This window comes from Papilio polytes, unplaced genomic scaffold, assembly GCF_000836215.1.
Source record: "Papilio polytes unplaced genomic scaffold, Ppol_1.0 DF822733.1, whole genome shotgun sequence".
Taxonomy (NCBI): domain Eukaryota; kingdom Metazoa; phylum Arthropoda; class Insecta; order Lepidoptera; family Papilionidae; genus Papilio; species Papilio polytes.
Genome location: NW_013526471.1, coordinates 2,473,775 through 2,488,760, shown reverse-complemented (window position 1 = coordinate 2,488,760; position 14,986 = coordinate 2,473,775). Strand labels below are relative to the sequence as shown.

General features: G+C 31.4%; 3 protein-coding genes across 3 annotated transcripts; 2 read left to right on the top strand and 1 right to left on the bottom strand.

Annotated features, from left to right (window-relative positions):
* Nucleotides 1–1,098: 1,098 nt before the first annotated feature.
* On the bottom strand, nucleotides 1,099–2,071 carry LOC106105685 (U6 snRNA-associated Sm-like protein LSm1). Its single transcript, XM_013286112.1, has 3 exons — nucleotides 1,854–2,071; nucleotides 1,596–1,780; nucleotides 1,099–1,465 (listed from the first exon to the last, which is right to left on the bottom strand). Exons 1-3 carry the CDS (start codon nucleotides 1,909–1,911, stop codon nucleotides 1,292–1,294), a joined length of 417 nt encoding a protein of 138 aa, XP_013141566.1. The 5' UTR covers nucleotides 1,912–2,071; the 3' UTR covers nucleotides 1,099–1,291.
* Nucleotides 2,072–2,410: 339 nt separating this feature from the next.
* Nucleotides 2,411–5,623, top strand: LOC106105784 (docking protein 3). The gene is made up of 2 exons (XM_013286224.1): nucleotides 2,411–2,660; nucleotides 3,291–5,623. The coding sequence occupies exons 1-2, from the start codon at nucleotides 2,574–2,576 to the stop codon at nucleotides 4,818–4,820; spliced, it is 1,617 nt and encodes a 538-aa protein (XP_013141678.1). The 5' UTR covers nucleotides 2,411–2,573; the 3' UTR covers nucleotides 4,821–5,623.
* Nucleotides 5,624–8,676: 3,053 nt separating this feature from the next.
* LOC106105768 (MMS19 nucleotide excision repair protein homolog) lies at nucleotides 8,677–14,558 on the top strand. The gene is made up of 7 exons (XM_013286203.1): nucleotides 8,677–8,950; nucleotides 9,185–9,568; nucleotides 10,175–10,524; nucleotides 10,729–12,189; nucleotides 12,483–12,749; nucleotides 13,181–13,348; nucleotides 13,840–14,558. The coding sequence occupies exons 1-7, from the start codon at nucleotides 8,863–8,865 to the stop codon at nucleotides 14,041–14,043; spliced, it is 2,922 nt and encodes a 973-aa protein (XP_013141657.1). The 5' UTR covers nucleotides 8,677–8,862; the 3' UTR covers nucleotides 14,044–14,558.
* Nucleotides 14,559–14,986: the final 428 nt, after the last annotated feature.

Below are 14,986 nucleotides of genomic sequence, written 5' to 3'. Positions count from 1 at the left end.
GGATTATTGGGCCGTGCATTATCGGGTCGTACATTATAGGGACCCGTGCATTATCGTGGCTGTACATTATTGCCTCCCTTCGTTCGCATGTAATAAATTTTTTTGTGCAACGAGTAGCTAAAAAGTCAAAATTATGGATGAAAGTGAGTTACGTGCGGTGATAAAATATCTCAGTTTGAAAAAAATGTCTACGAAGGAAAGTTTTTGCATATTCAGCAGACATTAGGGGGTGATGCTGTACCCTATTCTACTGTTGCGTACTGGGTGGCTGAATTTAAAGAGGTAGATGAATTTAGAAGATGACCCACGTTCTGGGCGGCCTTCAACCTCCGTTACAGAAGAAAATGTCAAAAAGGTTGAGAATCTGGTTTTGGAAGACAGAAGAATGACTATAAAACATATAGCTGAGATCCTAAAGATATCTTTTGGTAGCGTTCAATCCATTTTAATTGATTCACTGGGGTTCAAAAAAGTGTCTGCAAGATGGGTGCCATGAATGTTAACCGACGAAAACAAAAAGCGACGTTTGGAAATTTCCAAGTGTAATCTCGAAATGTTCCAGCGTGATTCGGATAATTTTTGCCGTCGTCTTGTCACCATGGATGAAACGTGGGTCCACCATTTTGATCCTGAAACTAAAAGACAAAGCATGTCTTGGAAACGGCCATCCTCTCCATCCATCAAGAAATTTCGAGTTGCTCCTACCGCTGGCTAAGTTATGGCCTCTGTGTTCTGGGATAGTGAAGGAATCCTTTTTATTGATTACGTGCCAAAAGGCCAGACGATTACTGGACCCTATTATGCAAATTTAATCCCGAAAGTGCGTGAAGCGATTAAAGAAAAACGTCGTGGAAAACTCGTTGGGCGTGTTGTTCCTTCAAGATAACGCTCCTGCTCATCGATCGGAAGTTGCGCTCAACGCAATCCGCTGTGCTGGCTTCAATCTCCTTGACCACCCACCATATTCTCCGGACTTAGCCCCAAGTGATTTTCACTTATTTCCGAAATTAAAAGAGGAAATTTGTGGAACAAAATTTCACGATAATGACGCGGTTATAGCTGCCGTAGAGGACTTTTACGAGAGTCAAGAAAATAATATTTTTTCACAAGGAATATGGAAGTTAGAAACGCGTTATTCGAAATGCATTGCATTGGAGGGAGATTATGTAGAAAAATAAAATATTATTATTTAAATCATTGCATTTTTTAATATTGATTCCAAGAATTTTTTGGTTCACCCTCGTAATATAAAAGTAATAATATAAGTAACAAAGAAATCTAATTACTTAATTTAAAACATATCATCATGTCCCAGATCTGCTAATAAATTTAATCCTCTTTCTTTTAATGCCTTTGACAACAATTTCTGTTGTTCTATTTTTGCATCTTGCTCCCGTCTTTGAGCATCAAGTATATCATCTACCGACACTTCTGTTAATGGCAAGTTATCTTCTTTGTCTTTGTCCTGAAAAAAAAACTGATCACTATCAACTACCAAAAAAAAAACTATAAAATATAAGGCCACAATGTACTATAACAACTTAATAAATATTATCAAACAATTTAATTAGACAAGCTAATGTTAAGAAACTTACAATTTCTCCTAAAAGTACTACGTTTTCACCTCTTACTATAAATATTCCGCGCGGTATATCTCCGTATTCCTTTCCAACATGAATCCTTTCAATGGTTTTATGTAAAACAAGGTTTGCGAATTGATCAACACATCGTAGATATCCAATTAGAGTTCTGCCATCTCGTAGAAGTACCATGAGTTTTTCTTTATGAAACAAGGACCATTAACGTGAAATAATTTTAAATAATTTGTATAAATATAAGTATAAAAAACGTACTATCCAATTCATCAAGTAGATGCGCTGTGCCGACTAAAGGATTAACATTATTTGACATCTCGCTATTTACTTGGAACTAAGTATTTTATATTGAACCGACGAGGAATCTATCCCCAATGAACGAAAACTGTATGGCAAATGTATAAACAATTAACATGAAAACAAACAAACACGCAAATCGAATTAGGTCAGATAAATGAGTGTCAATTTGACACTGACAGAATTTGACAAATTGGGTTTTGAGTTTGACAAAAACAATAAAAACAGATTATACTAACGTTACTAGTGTTGTAAAACTGGTCCTTTTTAAAGACCCTGTAACATATTAAACCAATTTCTTTGAAATATTTTCCAAGTAATTTATTAAGAAATTTCATTAAATTACAAGACTTGTGAAAGACACTGTTAATTGAAAAAAGTGTTTTTAATTTGCGTGGTTAGTGACACGTTATACATACTTTTGGTAATCAAAAAATAGGCTCGATGACAGTTTTGGTATAATCAGATAACTCAGCAAATTGGTACAACATAGCAGCGAATTCTGGCACAACACTAATTCCACTCATTGTGTTCTGTCACCTAAACTTTATTTTTTGTTCGTGCGATGCATTTCGTTTTAAATATCGACAGAACTTAAAAGTTTTTTGACTAATTGCTATGCTTTATAGTTGCAATAGATTTGAATATTATTGAGTACAAATTAAATAAGTTGGAAACATCATGATGGAGCAGGACGACGAGATAAAATCCGGTTGTTTATTATTTCCTCCAGCCGGAGGAAACATGTTCAGTAAATTTCCTAAGAAGGTAAAATATACAATAACAATTATTAGGATAAATTTATGTAACTCAATGTGAATAGTATAACCTTATTTAGATTTAAGGTAGACAGTATTTAAATAACTAATAAAAACTGCACACGCTTTCTAAATGAGTCAGGGAAGGGTAGATTGTACTAAACTTGTTTGGTTGCGTGTGCACTATGTAGTTACTAATAAATACAACGAAAATAAATAGACAAATTAAAACAACTAAAAATATAGTAAAAATTCATTATTAAAGTTGTCTGCAGTAAATGTTTTATATTTTATTTTGGATACAGTCTTTTTGCTTGTCATAATTCTTGACCAATGTTAAAGCACTTTAATTAACATTACAAATAAATTTGTGTTAATTTAGAATGTTAAACCAAGTAAAGTATAAATAGCTAACAGATATGCTTACTGTGGTAGAACTCAAAAGAACTTTCTATTTTCCTATTAATATTGGTTTTGATATATTTTCATGCGTTTCTAATACATATGTATAAAATAATTGTGTAATCAAGTAAAGAATTAATATGTTGGCAAAGAATCAGGGAAATAGAGTCTACAGTGTAGACTAGACATTTTTACCTTAAACAACACTTTTATTAATTTAATAATTTTTAATTTCCAGAAAAATTGGCAACAAAAACACTGTATACTCTACAATGCCAGCAAACAAGGCATTGAAAGATTGGAAATATACGACAACAAGGAAGATGTTACAGCAGGATCTATTCCTAAGATTATAACACTTGAAAATTGCATAAAAATTACACATTCTAGTCCAAATACTATTACTATATTAACTAAGTCACATACTCAACAGATCAGTGCTCAATCAGAAATGGAAACCTTAGAATGGGTCTCAGCTTTACAGTCAGTGGCCTTTAAAAACTCTGATTCTATGCCAATAAGTTGTGATGAAGATAATGACCTATATTGTTCATCAGGTGAAGGAGTGTTTTCTGTCAAAATGTGCTCTTCCGATGCATCAATAAGATGCGGTTTAGAGCCAATTAGATACCTTTTACTTCTTACTTCAACCGCAATAGATCTTCGAGATGTAAATGATAATAAATTATATGCCACTTGGCCATATAGGTACATAAGAAGGTATGGTTATAGACAGGGTAAATTTACCTTTGAAGCTGGCAGGAAATGTGATACTGGGGAAGGTATTTTCCATCTAGAACATCCTAACCAATCAGAAATTTTTAAATGTCTGTCATTAAAAATGAAGACAATGAAGCAATCGATTGGTAATGATAATTTAAACAGTCCGGAACATACTGAGTTTAATATTCAACCAAGTGTGAACTTATTCCCCGGTTCTCGGAGCCCTTTGGTTGCTGCAAGGCCAGAAGAATTGAATTTAAGCTCTTTATCATTTAAAACAAATTCAGCATCAAGTCAACAATCTTCTACGTCAGATACGGCGCCTTTACTGATGCCTAAACCAGCTCTGAAACCGAAACCACAGAAGCCTCCGCGAAAGATTATAAACATACACAAACCAATCAAGGATCCCTTGTCATCAACAGATGACAGTATAGATTTTGGCAGATACAAAAAACTTGAAAATTTTGAGACACTTGAATCCAAGACTCAATTGCCATCAGTCCCTTATGATAAAGTCGAAGTTCGTAGTGAGGCTTGGAAACAATTTGGTATCGACGATCCAGATCATACCGAATTTACACCTAATTTGGCCGACAGTCCTAATTGTATGAAACTTATTTCAAGATCGCAAGATAATTTAAACAGCAATGGTCCTGAATCTTCCCGAATCATTCTTTTACCGTTGAGTCCGGAAGACGAGAATTATGACAGGCTGCAGTATTTTGGCTCTACAAGTAAACTTAACAAGTCTTCGAGATATAAAAAAGTTGAAGCACGTCCTACAACGCTTGCGATCAACGAGTCAAAGAATAAAGATACTTGGAATGATTATGATGAAGTTGAGAATGTTATGCAGACAGCGCGATTGGCTGATGATTCTCATTTGGGATATGGTATGATACGGAAACCGAATACTCCTGGACCTCAGGTACCTACTGCGGCACAAGCTCAAGCTTTACAGAATCAAGTTTCCTTGGAGGACATCAATGGTAATTGTAATGGAGCGGAGTATGCAGTGATAAGCCGTCCTAAAAGGGTATGAAATTCAATTACGATTATATGATAGAAGACTGAAATTTTACTTGAAATTTATCATTATAAGAGAGTGAAATTAGGTAAAATTAATATTGGCATGTGAAACAACTCTCAAAAGTATTATGAATAATATTTTATAGTTAAGTTTATTTTCTAGGAGTAATTAAAAATCATGATTTTTTTGTACTAACCATCGTAGGGCTAATTTCTTTTTTATGAATTGTAACCATTTTAAAATCTTTAGGTACTTTAGCATTCCTTAAGCTTAAATGTTGATCTAATTTCTCTTAGTAATAACTTTTTACAAGCGATTTTATGAATTCAATAGGTTTTTTTTACTATGTAGTATATTAACAAGTGTATAGTTGAACACCCTGTAATCTTGATAGAGATTTGTATTGTGGCTTCAATTTTTTTTTAAATGTTTTACACAATGAAAGGATAGCATTTTATCTCAAAAAATCTCATTGGAGAAGCGAATTTCCAAATTAAATCATAAACTTAAAACAAAGATAATAGTAAGAATATAGTCATTAAAAAGATGAGGTAACAAATTTCCACAAGTTGCATAGAAATTAATATAACCTCAAGCAACCTCTTGCTCAAGGAACCTTCCATCTTGTTTTTTGTATTTTGACAACTTCAATTTCTTACAATTTCGTTTAGTAACAGATGGTTTTTAAATGTGCCATTTTTTGAGGTACATTATTGAACAATTGTTCAAGTTGTAGGTGCTTCATAAAATAATGAAAAGTATAAGAATTTATTAAAAAGTTACTTAGTTTAATTTTTATGTGTGTTTCATGAAATAATACTTTTAGGTTACAAATATTTTCCATTTTAACCATTCCATTGTAGACAAATTTTAATAGTCTGTTTCTAGTATTATGTATAGTATGTTATTATAAATAATGCTTTTTGATATATTATTATTTTAACATGATGAAGTTAGTCTGAAATTAGAAGACATGTCACATTCCATTTTATACAGTGGGTATTTCAAATATTTTATAACAATCATTGACAGCACTATATTTTGTTATTATCCCAGTCTGCATATCTGCTTCATAAATCTTCAAAGTAATTTTAGCACCACTATACGGAAGCAATTGTGAATCTATACTTTGCTAAAATTTACCACAATGAATGAAATTACAAAATTAAATGAGTCCAGTACAATGACCTTTGTAAATGGACATTTTTGTGCCTATTTGATTTTCATCATCTAGGTGTTGATGAGATCTAGGTGAGATTTGGACCTATTAAAAATGGAATTTACAGTCATTAACATAAACGAGCGCATTTAGATAGAATGAATCAAAAGCTATCACTTCTTTATAAAGACCTATCCTTTTTATACAGATCATTGGTTTCATAGTTAAAGAGATATACAAATTAAAAGAGTAAAATTAGGTTGTTATATTGTTTAAACACCGTAATGTTGTTAAGAATTTATGATAATTGTACTTTAACTGTTTTAAATGGAATAGGAATATATGGCATTCCAGCACAAACTATGTTTAGGAATTCTCAATATATCCAGCTGTGATTATGCAGTGCCTAATATTTTTCAATGTTAATTACATGATTTAAGCATATAATTGTTATGTGAGAATTGGTATATAAAAGTGTGAAACAATAAACATTGATAACATTTTTTTTTAGTTACCAATTAGAATTAAATGGCTTTAAAGCTGGCTGTTGTATTGCATCAATTCACACATAACAATAGAATATTTTTATGATTAATGTTTGGTGCCAATATAGCAGTACAATAGTTTAAGACCATGTTACGACCTATGTAATCTAAATTCATTATGTATTACATAATCAAAGTTGTATAAAGGACATTGTTCTAGTTTTTTTGATGAGTTCACTGACATTTTTAAATAAAATTTATAAGACAATATAGACATTATTAAAACTTTATAGAATGACATAAGTGGATTAGTCAATTGAATGGTTTACTTTTTCAATTACATTTTTGCCATTTTTAATATTACTAATAATGTAATAGCGTTGTTGGCACAAGTTTCTATGGATGATTTTAAAATTTTGAATCTCTTTAGATAAATATATCGTGTACTTTTAACTAATATTTTTTTAATTCCTAATCTTACACTTTTAAAGTAAAGTTTTTTTTTGCTGCAAAACATGTTAAAGTTGACATAAAAAGTCTTTTGTGCAAAAAAGAATAAAACATATACATTGACATTTGGAGAAGTGATGTCAAAAATTAATGAAAACAGAGATGTCATGGAGTAAAATTAATAAACTGTGTTTAAACTCTGCTATTTACATTTAATCATATTAAAACTAAGATATATGTCCTTTATAAGGTTTCTACAATGAAATATATTTTTATTTATGTTATGTTTATTTTGATCCTTTCTGTTAAATTGCGACATACTTTTTATATTTGTAATTTAGGTCAGCCATATTATGAAATAAAGTCATTTAATCAATAATGTTCAATTATTTTTTAAGGTTGGTTCCTTTCTAAATTGCGAAAAATACAAGTTAACACTCCTAAGGTGTCATACTGTTACCTTATGATAAAATGGCTTGTACTCCAAATGGTTGTAACCTTTTCAATGCCACTACTTTCGTATACAAAAGTAATGCCTGGTTTAGATGTAGACAGCACAGTAGGGCAATAACAATTGCTTCCTATTATTATAGTGTTCTATAATTGAAATGCCATAATCAGAACACTAACTGGCATCAGTGAGAATACAATTGCCGGGCTTGCACTATTGTACAAGTGTGAACCAGGCATCACTACTATGCCAGTTGGTTGCAGTGAAAGTGTTAACTTGTACTAAAAAACATTTTTGTGTTTAATAATTCTAATTTAAAACATATAAAAAATAACACATATGATCGATTCATTATTTTTATTAACTATATTTACATAACTTTTCCAACTAGAATATTAAATCTTACAATTAATAAAATAAAGATGGTTTATTTCAGCTTTCTAATGCAGGTATTTCTTTCTGTTCTTCTTTATGTGCTTTAAGAATAAATTCCAAGTCTTCAGACATAATTTTCTGTACAACCTCTCCCTTTTCTGCCATAATATCTTCTATGTTCTTCTTTCCATTCATATCGGTAAACCAATTTAGGTTATCTGCTATAAGATGTTTGTTTTCACACCCATCACAGGTAATTATAACTACACCTTTGTAATATGCTAATTTTGTTATAAATTTAGAATTTCTATGATTACAAATCTTACATGTGAACATTATTTGAAATTTTCCTTCATATTTCTTTTGTTCTGGCTTGTTAAGATCTGGAAGTGAGTTTGTAGTAGTTGCGAATGTTCTTTTTGATTCCAATGTTGTGATTGATGAACATAACGGCATTTGTCTATATACATGCCTTCCTAAAGTCGAATCTCCATTAGATCGTAAAATTATGTTGGTAAATATTCTTGGCTTATGAAACTTTGCTAAAAAGTTAACAACAGTTCTGTAAGACATTTCAACCTAATTTTGAAAAGGAGTAAAGTCCCACAAATCTATGCTATAAGTGAACTTAACTGAAATCGCCCTCAATATTTAAAAAAATGAAATAATTTCATGCTTTTTGTACAAGAAAAATACAATAACATGTAAAATTTGACAAGAAATATGTGTCAATGTCATTGGACATTGACAATTGTAGTTGCAGGTTATACGAAAAAGACAGATTATATTTGAAAATCGTTTTGACCAAAGAGATCCAAAAATATATTTCTTAAATGTCCTTAGTTGTGACAGATATTTTGTTCTGACAGATGTGGCTGTAGAATTAAAACTAAATGCCACCACGTAAAATAAAAAAAGTAAATTGAAAATATAACCTCAAATTAAATTTACAAATAGTTTAAAAAAAGCAAACAATAGTTTATTTTTTAAAATTCAGTCAAACTTCAAATTTTTTGGTGTTATTTCGTTTAGTCTTTTAGTTTGTATGTTAAACAAATGTAAATTTATGAAAGTTATCTGTAAGCAAGTTAATTCTTAATTGCTTGGATCATAATATTCTTTTAAACTAAAACTATGGAATCTATTTGGTTTAAGCCAGAGTTTTCGAATGAGATAATACAAAATCCGAATATTCTAGACCAAACACAAAATGTAATTACTGGTAAGTTGCTGTTATTTACATCGCAAATATACATCACATAGCATTGAAGAAACTACTTAAAGACATTCAACCTAGACCTTAATAGTATGTCCAATATACCATATTAGATAACATTTGGTTATCTATCTGTAGGTCACTTTAGGTCACGATTTATTTTTCTTCACAGACATCTAGTAAATATTGCTATCTATTAATAAAATTTGGTTTTTAATGTTATAATAAAATTCTTTACAGATATTATATCTGGACGGATTGAAATAACAACACTAGTTGAGAACATGGCCGGAGTACTAACAAACAAAGATGTTGATAAAAGAGATAAAGGGATGAGATTCTTTACTAAAATGTTAAAAGAATTGCCGCAGGACTATTTATCAGATATACAAATAAAATTTATATCCAAATTCTATGAGGATAGATTGAAAGATAATCATAAAATAATACCTACTGTTTTAGAAGGGTATTTAGCAGTGATTGACATGAAGAATTATAATATGCAGAACTGCGGAGAGTTCTTTACAACTTTGTTCCGTGAAGTACCTTGTCAGTCACAAGTACGGCAGGACAGACATCATATATATTTAATTGTGCAGAAATTACTTGATAAAGATGTTAACTGTAAGTAGAGATCTAAGGTACAACAAAATAGCAAGACTAAGGGTCTGTTCCACCAAATTGTAAATTGTCTGATAATGATCCTACAAGTAAAATATGTGATGGAAATATCGGATTTTGTTCCCTTATCTAAGTGACGTCATTTTAAAGCTATCTGAGGTCAGTGGTGGGACAGGCCCTAAATTGTGCAGTTTTCTAACCACATTTAGAGTGAATCTGTAAATGTATGAATGTGAATGATGCAAGAGTGGTTAGTCAGGGGTTTGCTAAATAGAAATCTTTTCCATGTCTAATTCTCGAGTAGACTCACATGAATATAAAGACTGATTTGTAAGAGTGATAGAACCTGTGTTATGTACAGTCACTGGTCCAGCAACACTGGCTCTTTTTCAGACTTTATGATTACATACTTTTCTTGACATATAATGATGTAATTTTTGTTACAATTGTTTTTTCATAACATTTCATTATAACTTAAATCTATGAACTATCGAAGCAAACAGTGATCCGGCTCGAAGGACCACTCTTTGAATTGGCGCGTACTGGTCATAAAACCTGCGGCCAGTGTTGCCCCAAGAGTCACTATAATTTTTATATCTTCTTTTACAGATATTAAATCGTTGGGACCAGATTTTGTGTATGGAGTAATATCATCTATTGAAGGGGAGAGAGATCCTCGTAATTTGTTGTTTCTATTTAATTTTATTCCTACCTTCCTGAATCGTGTACCTTTAGGTCATTTGACTGAAGAGATGTTTGATGTGATCTCTTGTTACTATCCAATTGATTTCCATCCATCACCAAATGATCCTGCCGCGGTTACAAGACAAGATCTGGCTGCAGCATTGATACCCTGCATGTGTGCGGTGCCGGAGTTCGCTGAACACTGTCTTGTGCTTCTCGTTGAGAAACTGGATTCCACTTTGAGGGTTGCCAAAATTGACTCATTGAAGTTACTGGTAAGTAGTTGGTGCAACATTTAAAGTAGCTAAAACCATTCATGTTATTGTCTTACTAAAATATTAACGCGAAGGTTCCGATGTTTTGAAGTGGTATTTCCAAAAAAATTTTAATAAATCTGGATGCAATTTTTTATATATGATTTACATAAAGAAGTTGATTTATTAAAATGGTAAATAATAGAGTTACATTTTTCTTTGCAGGCTGAAAGTTGTAAAACATTCAAACCAGAGAGTTATAAACCTTTTTTAAAGACTTTATGGTCTTCAATACATAGAGAGATCACTCATAAAACTGATAGTGATTTAAAAATGGCAGCTCATGAAGCATTATCAGGTCTAGTATCGAGATTAGCTACAACTGTAAACACGGATCAGGAATTCGAAAACTTTGTTAAGGCAATAATAATATCTATTCAAACAGCATTAGCTAGTTCCTCAACTGTATCACAATTTTCTCAATCAAGTAAAATATTATTAACCACAGCAAATGCGTCTATGGAATCTTGTTTTTTAGTAACTAAATGTATGGTGCCAGCAATTGCAGCTTATTACGAATTTAAAACATCATCAAAACTACAAATCGCTAGTATAGAGTTTCTTGGAGATCTCTACGATATAGCTAAACATTGGAATATGTTGAAAGAATTAGATGAAAAAATCGATGAAATTCTTCAGCTCTGTTTATTAGCTGTTAGTCAAACTTCCAGCGATTACCAAATAGCTGGTTTTAGAACTATGATAAAAATGGCCGATGTACTAAAATCGAATTTAATTCTACCATTTGTTGAAGTACTGACTTATAATGTGCAGCATTCACAAGATAGTGAATTATTAAAAATAAGTGTTGAAGCGATACATGCTATCGCTAGATACAATCCTGAAATAATAATGAATTTAGTTGTGAAAGGTAAATGTGAATTAGACAATTTGATGGAGGATAAAACAAATTTTCAAAAGCGTTTAAATTTATTATCAAATTTAGCGAGTATAGATGTTTTTACTACATTAATAGTTGAAGAGATGTTAAAAATAATTACTGATGATCGAGATAGTGCACCTAAAGTGGTTGAAGCATTGAATGAATCGATGTCAGATACAACTTTGTATACAGACGAAAAGATAACAGAAATAGAAAGTGATCATGGTTTAACAGATTCAGTTATAAATTGGTTATTAAGAGAAATTAAATTGGGAACTTGTGAAGAGACTTACAACCATGGATTCATGTTAATATCGAATACAATAAGCAGTTTACCAGAAGACAAACAGCAGATAATAATATCGAAATATACAAACGAATTGTTAGACGAATGTAAGACGAATGATATGAATTTCTTGATAATTGAAAGTCTATATTTATCTATACATGAAAATTATTATGATGTGGTTATAAAAGATATAATGACGTTAGCTTTGAGGTTATCTTTGAATAGTGAAATTGATACAGTTAGGATGAAAGCGTGTGTGTTGGTGGGACATTTCTTGAATAAAGCGGATCATGGACAGAAATTCGATTTGTTATATGAATTATTGAAGGATTATTTGTCGTCGTGTAGAAGAGATGATTTATCTTTATGTCCAAGATTAATACAGTTATATGCGTGGATTACAAAAGCTTTAGTAATGAGAAGCAGTGGGCAGTTTCTATTTTGGTTGGAAAAGGTAAATTTTTGATACTATAAACATACCAGCGTTACGACTTCGTCAGCGTAGAATTAGAGTAGCCTAAAACATTCCCACATATTCCTTCCAGTTAATCTCAAAACAAAATTATCTCATTCGTTCCGAAGATTATCCGATGCAAATATGCTATTGCTGACATCCAGATTTTTTTTTATACTTTTTTGAAAAGTCTGTTACAAGTACAGATGTAACATACTGCGATACTAGCGCCACTCGTCTAAGTTTTGCGATACAATGACCAGACAAGTTTGTATGACTATTTTTTGTTTCAGATTCTAGTTTCCATAACTAGTGAGGATTATGCTAAAGAAGGCGCTGAAGCTATTCGCTTAATAGTGTCAGATTTTCAGGAATATTTGAGCAGACGGCAACACTGTAGAATAACTCCTTTCTACAAACAGAGAATATTCCAATCGTTTTCAAATTTAACGGCGAAACTTGATTTATTAAATTCAGAAGTAAAGGAGTATTATTTATTGAGTTGGGCGTACATTTTAGCGAAAACGCCGAAAAGTGTTCTTAACAATCATCCTAATAGAGTAAGCAGTTTGTATTTTTATTATTTTCAATCGTCAACGGTCGCATACTAATACGTAATTTAAAAACATATTATTTTAAATATTAAAGCCTCACTTAGATCCCAAATTCTATTTTAATTTTGACGTCTGTCAGATTGTAAACGCTTACGAAATGTAGTGTTTGAGATTTTTTTAGAATGTGCCTTTGGATTAATCGAAAATCAGTTAAAAAACTTATATTAACATTAACAGAAGTCAAGTATTGTCCTTTTTATAGAGCCTCTGCCGCCCCTTCGTTCTCCCCTTGGCGTAGTGAATCCAAAGACATTGTTTACTTTTTTTTACAATCAATAACAATATTATACTTATAGCTACATAAAAGTGAACTATTGGTTCTCTAACCTTATTTAAGTTAAGAGATCGAATTAACTGTTAGTTTTAATGTATTTCAGGTCTCGTGTTTAGTTATTGACGGATTAGAGTATGACAATAAGGATTTGCTGGTAGTGATGCTGGACGTGCTGTGTCACTTCGTGCAAGCGAAACACGGCGTAGTGGCCGACAGCTTACAGACTATATTGCCTCGGCTGATTAAACTGTCCACGTATGTCAAATCTATGGTGAGTTTGTAATAATAATTGTTTTTAACCGACTAATAAATGATTTGTATGTATGTGTGTATGTTTGTTTGTGGTGTAAAATAGTAATTTTGAGTCAGGTGTTTTTCTATTTTTATGAAAATGCAATATAAAATTTGTAACAATTAAAGCCATAAAGGCCTTTGTATATAAGCCATTTTTAAATATTTGCATGAGAAGTTTTTAAATATTCTACGTAGTTATGGTCTACAATCACATTTATTGATTGTTTTTTTTTTATTTACAAGTAAATCTTTAAAATATTTTCTTTTAATAAGTTTAGGTAAACAGACTTAGGGCCTGTCCCACCAGTGGCTGATAGAGGCTCAGATAGCTTAAAAGTGACGTCACTGTCAGATAAGGAAACAAAATCCCACATTTCAATAACATATTTCACACGTTGGATTGTTATCAGACAGATTACATTTTGGTGGGACAGGCCCATACTTACTCATTTTGTGTTACAATTTCAGGATGTTAGAATAAAGAGTTTACAAAATCTATTCGAAATCGCTAAAGGGTATCCGACATCGGTACTTTTACCTTATAAACAGGATGTGTTACTTGAAATAGCGCCATCTCTTGACGACAAGAAGCGATTGGTACGCAATATGGCGGTTCAAGCGCGTACTAGATGGTTTCTGGTCGGCGCTCCTGGAGAAAATAAAGATAATTAACTATGTGATATCACACAAACATTTCGGTGTTTCCCGTTGGGGATTGGCCTTAGGTCGGCTCAAAGGGAAAAATCCCATTGATATAGCAAATCGGTCGGACACTTCGGAAAACATCTTATTATTTGGTTTAAAATGTTTTTGTATCCAATTAAATTTCACAAGTATAGAAAATACCAAACTGTTGACAACCAAAAAGAAATTAAAGACCTATGACGTCACTAATCGATGTTTCATTGAGTTCTAAAGACCATTAATTGGATACATTAATTACTTTTAAATAGATCTGTTAATTTTGGCTATTATTTTTATTGTTTAGTGCGTATTAGGCATTTATTTTTAAACACTAATAAAATGTTAATGTTGGCACTTTCCATACGTAATAAATGTAATTTTAAAATATAAATTCCTGTATGTATTTATTGTATTGAAAAATTAAAATATTCCCAATTATTTTCGATCTAATAGAAAATAAAAAAAATGTACAGAAAAATAGAAAGGTTTGTTTAACTGTAATTTTAAAGTTGGACTATTTATTTATATTTTATTACATAAATAAAATGAATTTGTTAAATGATGTTTTTATTTTCATACCTTGACTTATAGTAAATTAACTGTCATGAATTAAATGTTTAATGGTAAGCGAATTAAATTCCTTAACTGTGACGACTGTTTTCTCAGTTTCAATTTATTACAGACGTAACCATCTCTATCAGCGCTCTGATATCAATTTACCTAATCTATTATTCTGTCTCCACTCCTTTACTAATGAACTCTTCGAATCTTGAATTTAAATAATTTTATAGATATTTTACTCTGTTCGTGTTTCAATCTTCACTTCTATACTAATAGAATAAAGCGTAAACACACACTACTTCGTGGCGTAATAAGTCAGGAATCACAGCATATTCTCGAATAATTATTTCTTTGATAAAAAGCCCTACAC

Coding starts and splice junctions, on each gene's coding strand:
- LOC106105685 (XM_013286112.1), bottom strand. CDS start 1,911: ATGTCAAATAATGTTAATCCTTTAGTCGGCACAGCGCATCTACTTGAT. Junction 1,781..1,853: donor TCTACTTGATGAATTGGATA/GTACGTTTTTTA, acceptor TGTTTCATAAAG/AAAAACTCATGGTACTTCTA. Junction 1,466..1,595: donor TAGTACTTTTAGGAGAAATT/GTAAGTTTCTTA, acceptor TTTTTTTTTCAG/GACAAAGACAAAGAAGATAA.
- LOC106105768 (XM_013286203.1), top strand. CDS start 8,863: ATGGAATCTATTTGGTTTAAGCCAGAGTTTTCGAATGAGATAATACAA. Junction 12,190..12,482: donor TTCTATTTTGGTTGGAAAAG/GTAAATTTTTGA, acceptor TTTTTGTTTCAG/ATTCTAGTTTCCATAACTAG. Junction 12,750..13,180: donor TTAACAATCATCCTAATAGA/GTAAGCAGTTTG, acceptor AATGTATTTCAG/GTCTCGTGTTTAGTTATTGA.
- LOC106105784 (XM_013286224.1), top strand. CDS start 2,574: ATGATGGAGCAGGACGACGAGATAAAATCCGGTTGTTTATTATTTCCT. Junction 2,661..3,290: donor TCAGTAAATTTCCTAAGAAG/GTAAAATATACA, acceptor TTTAATTTCCAG/AAAAATTGGCAACAAAAACA.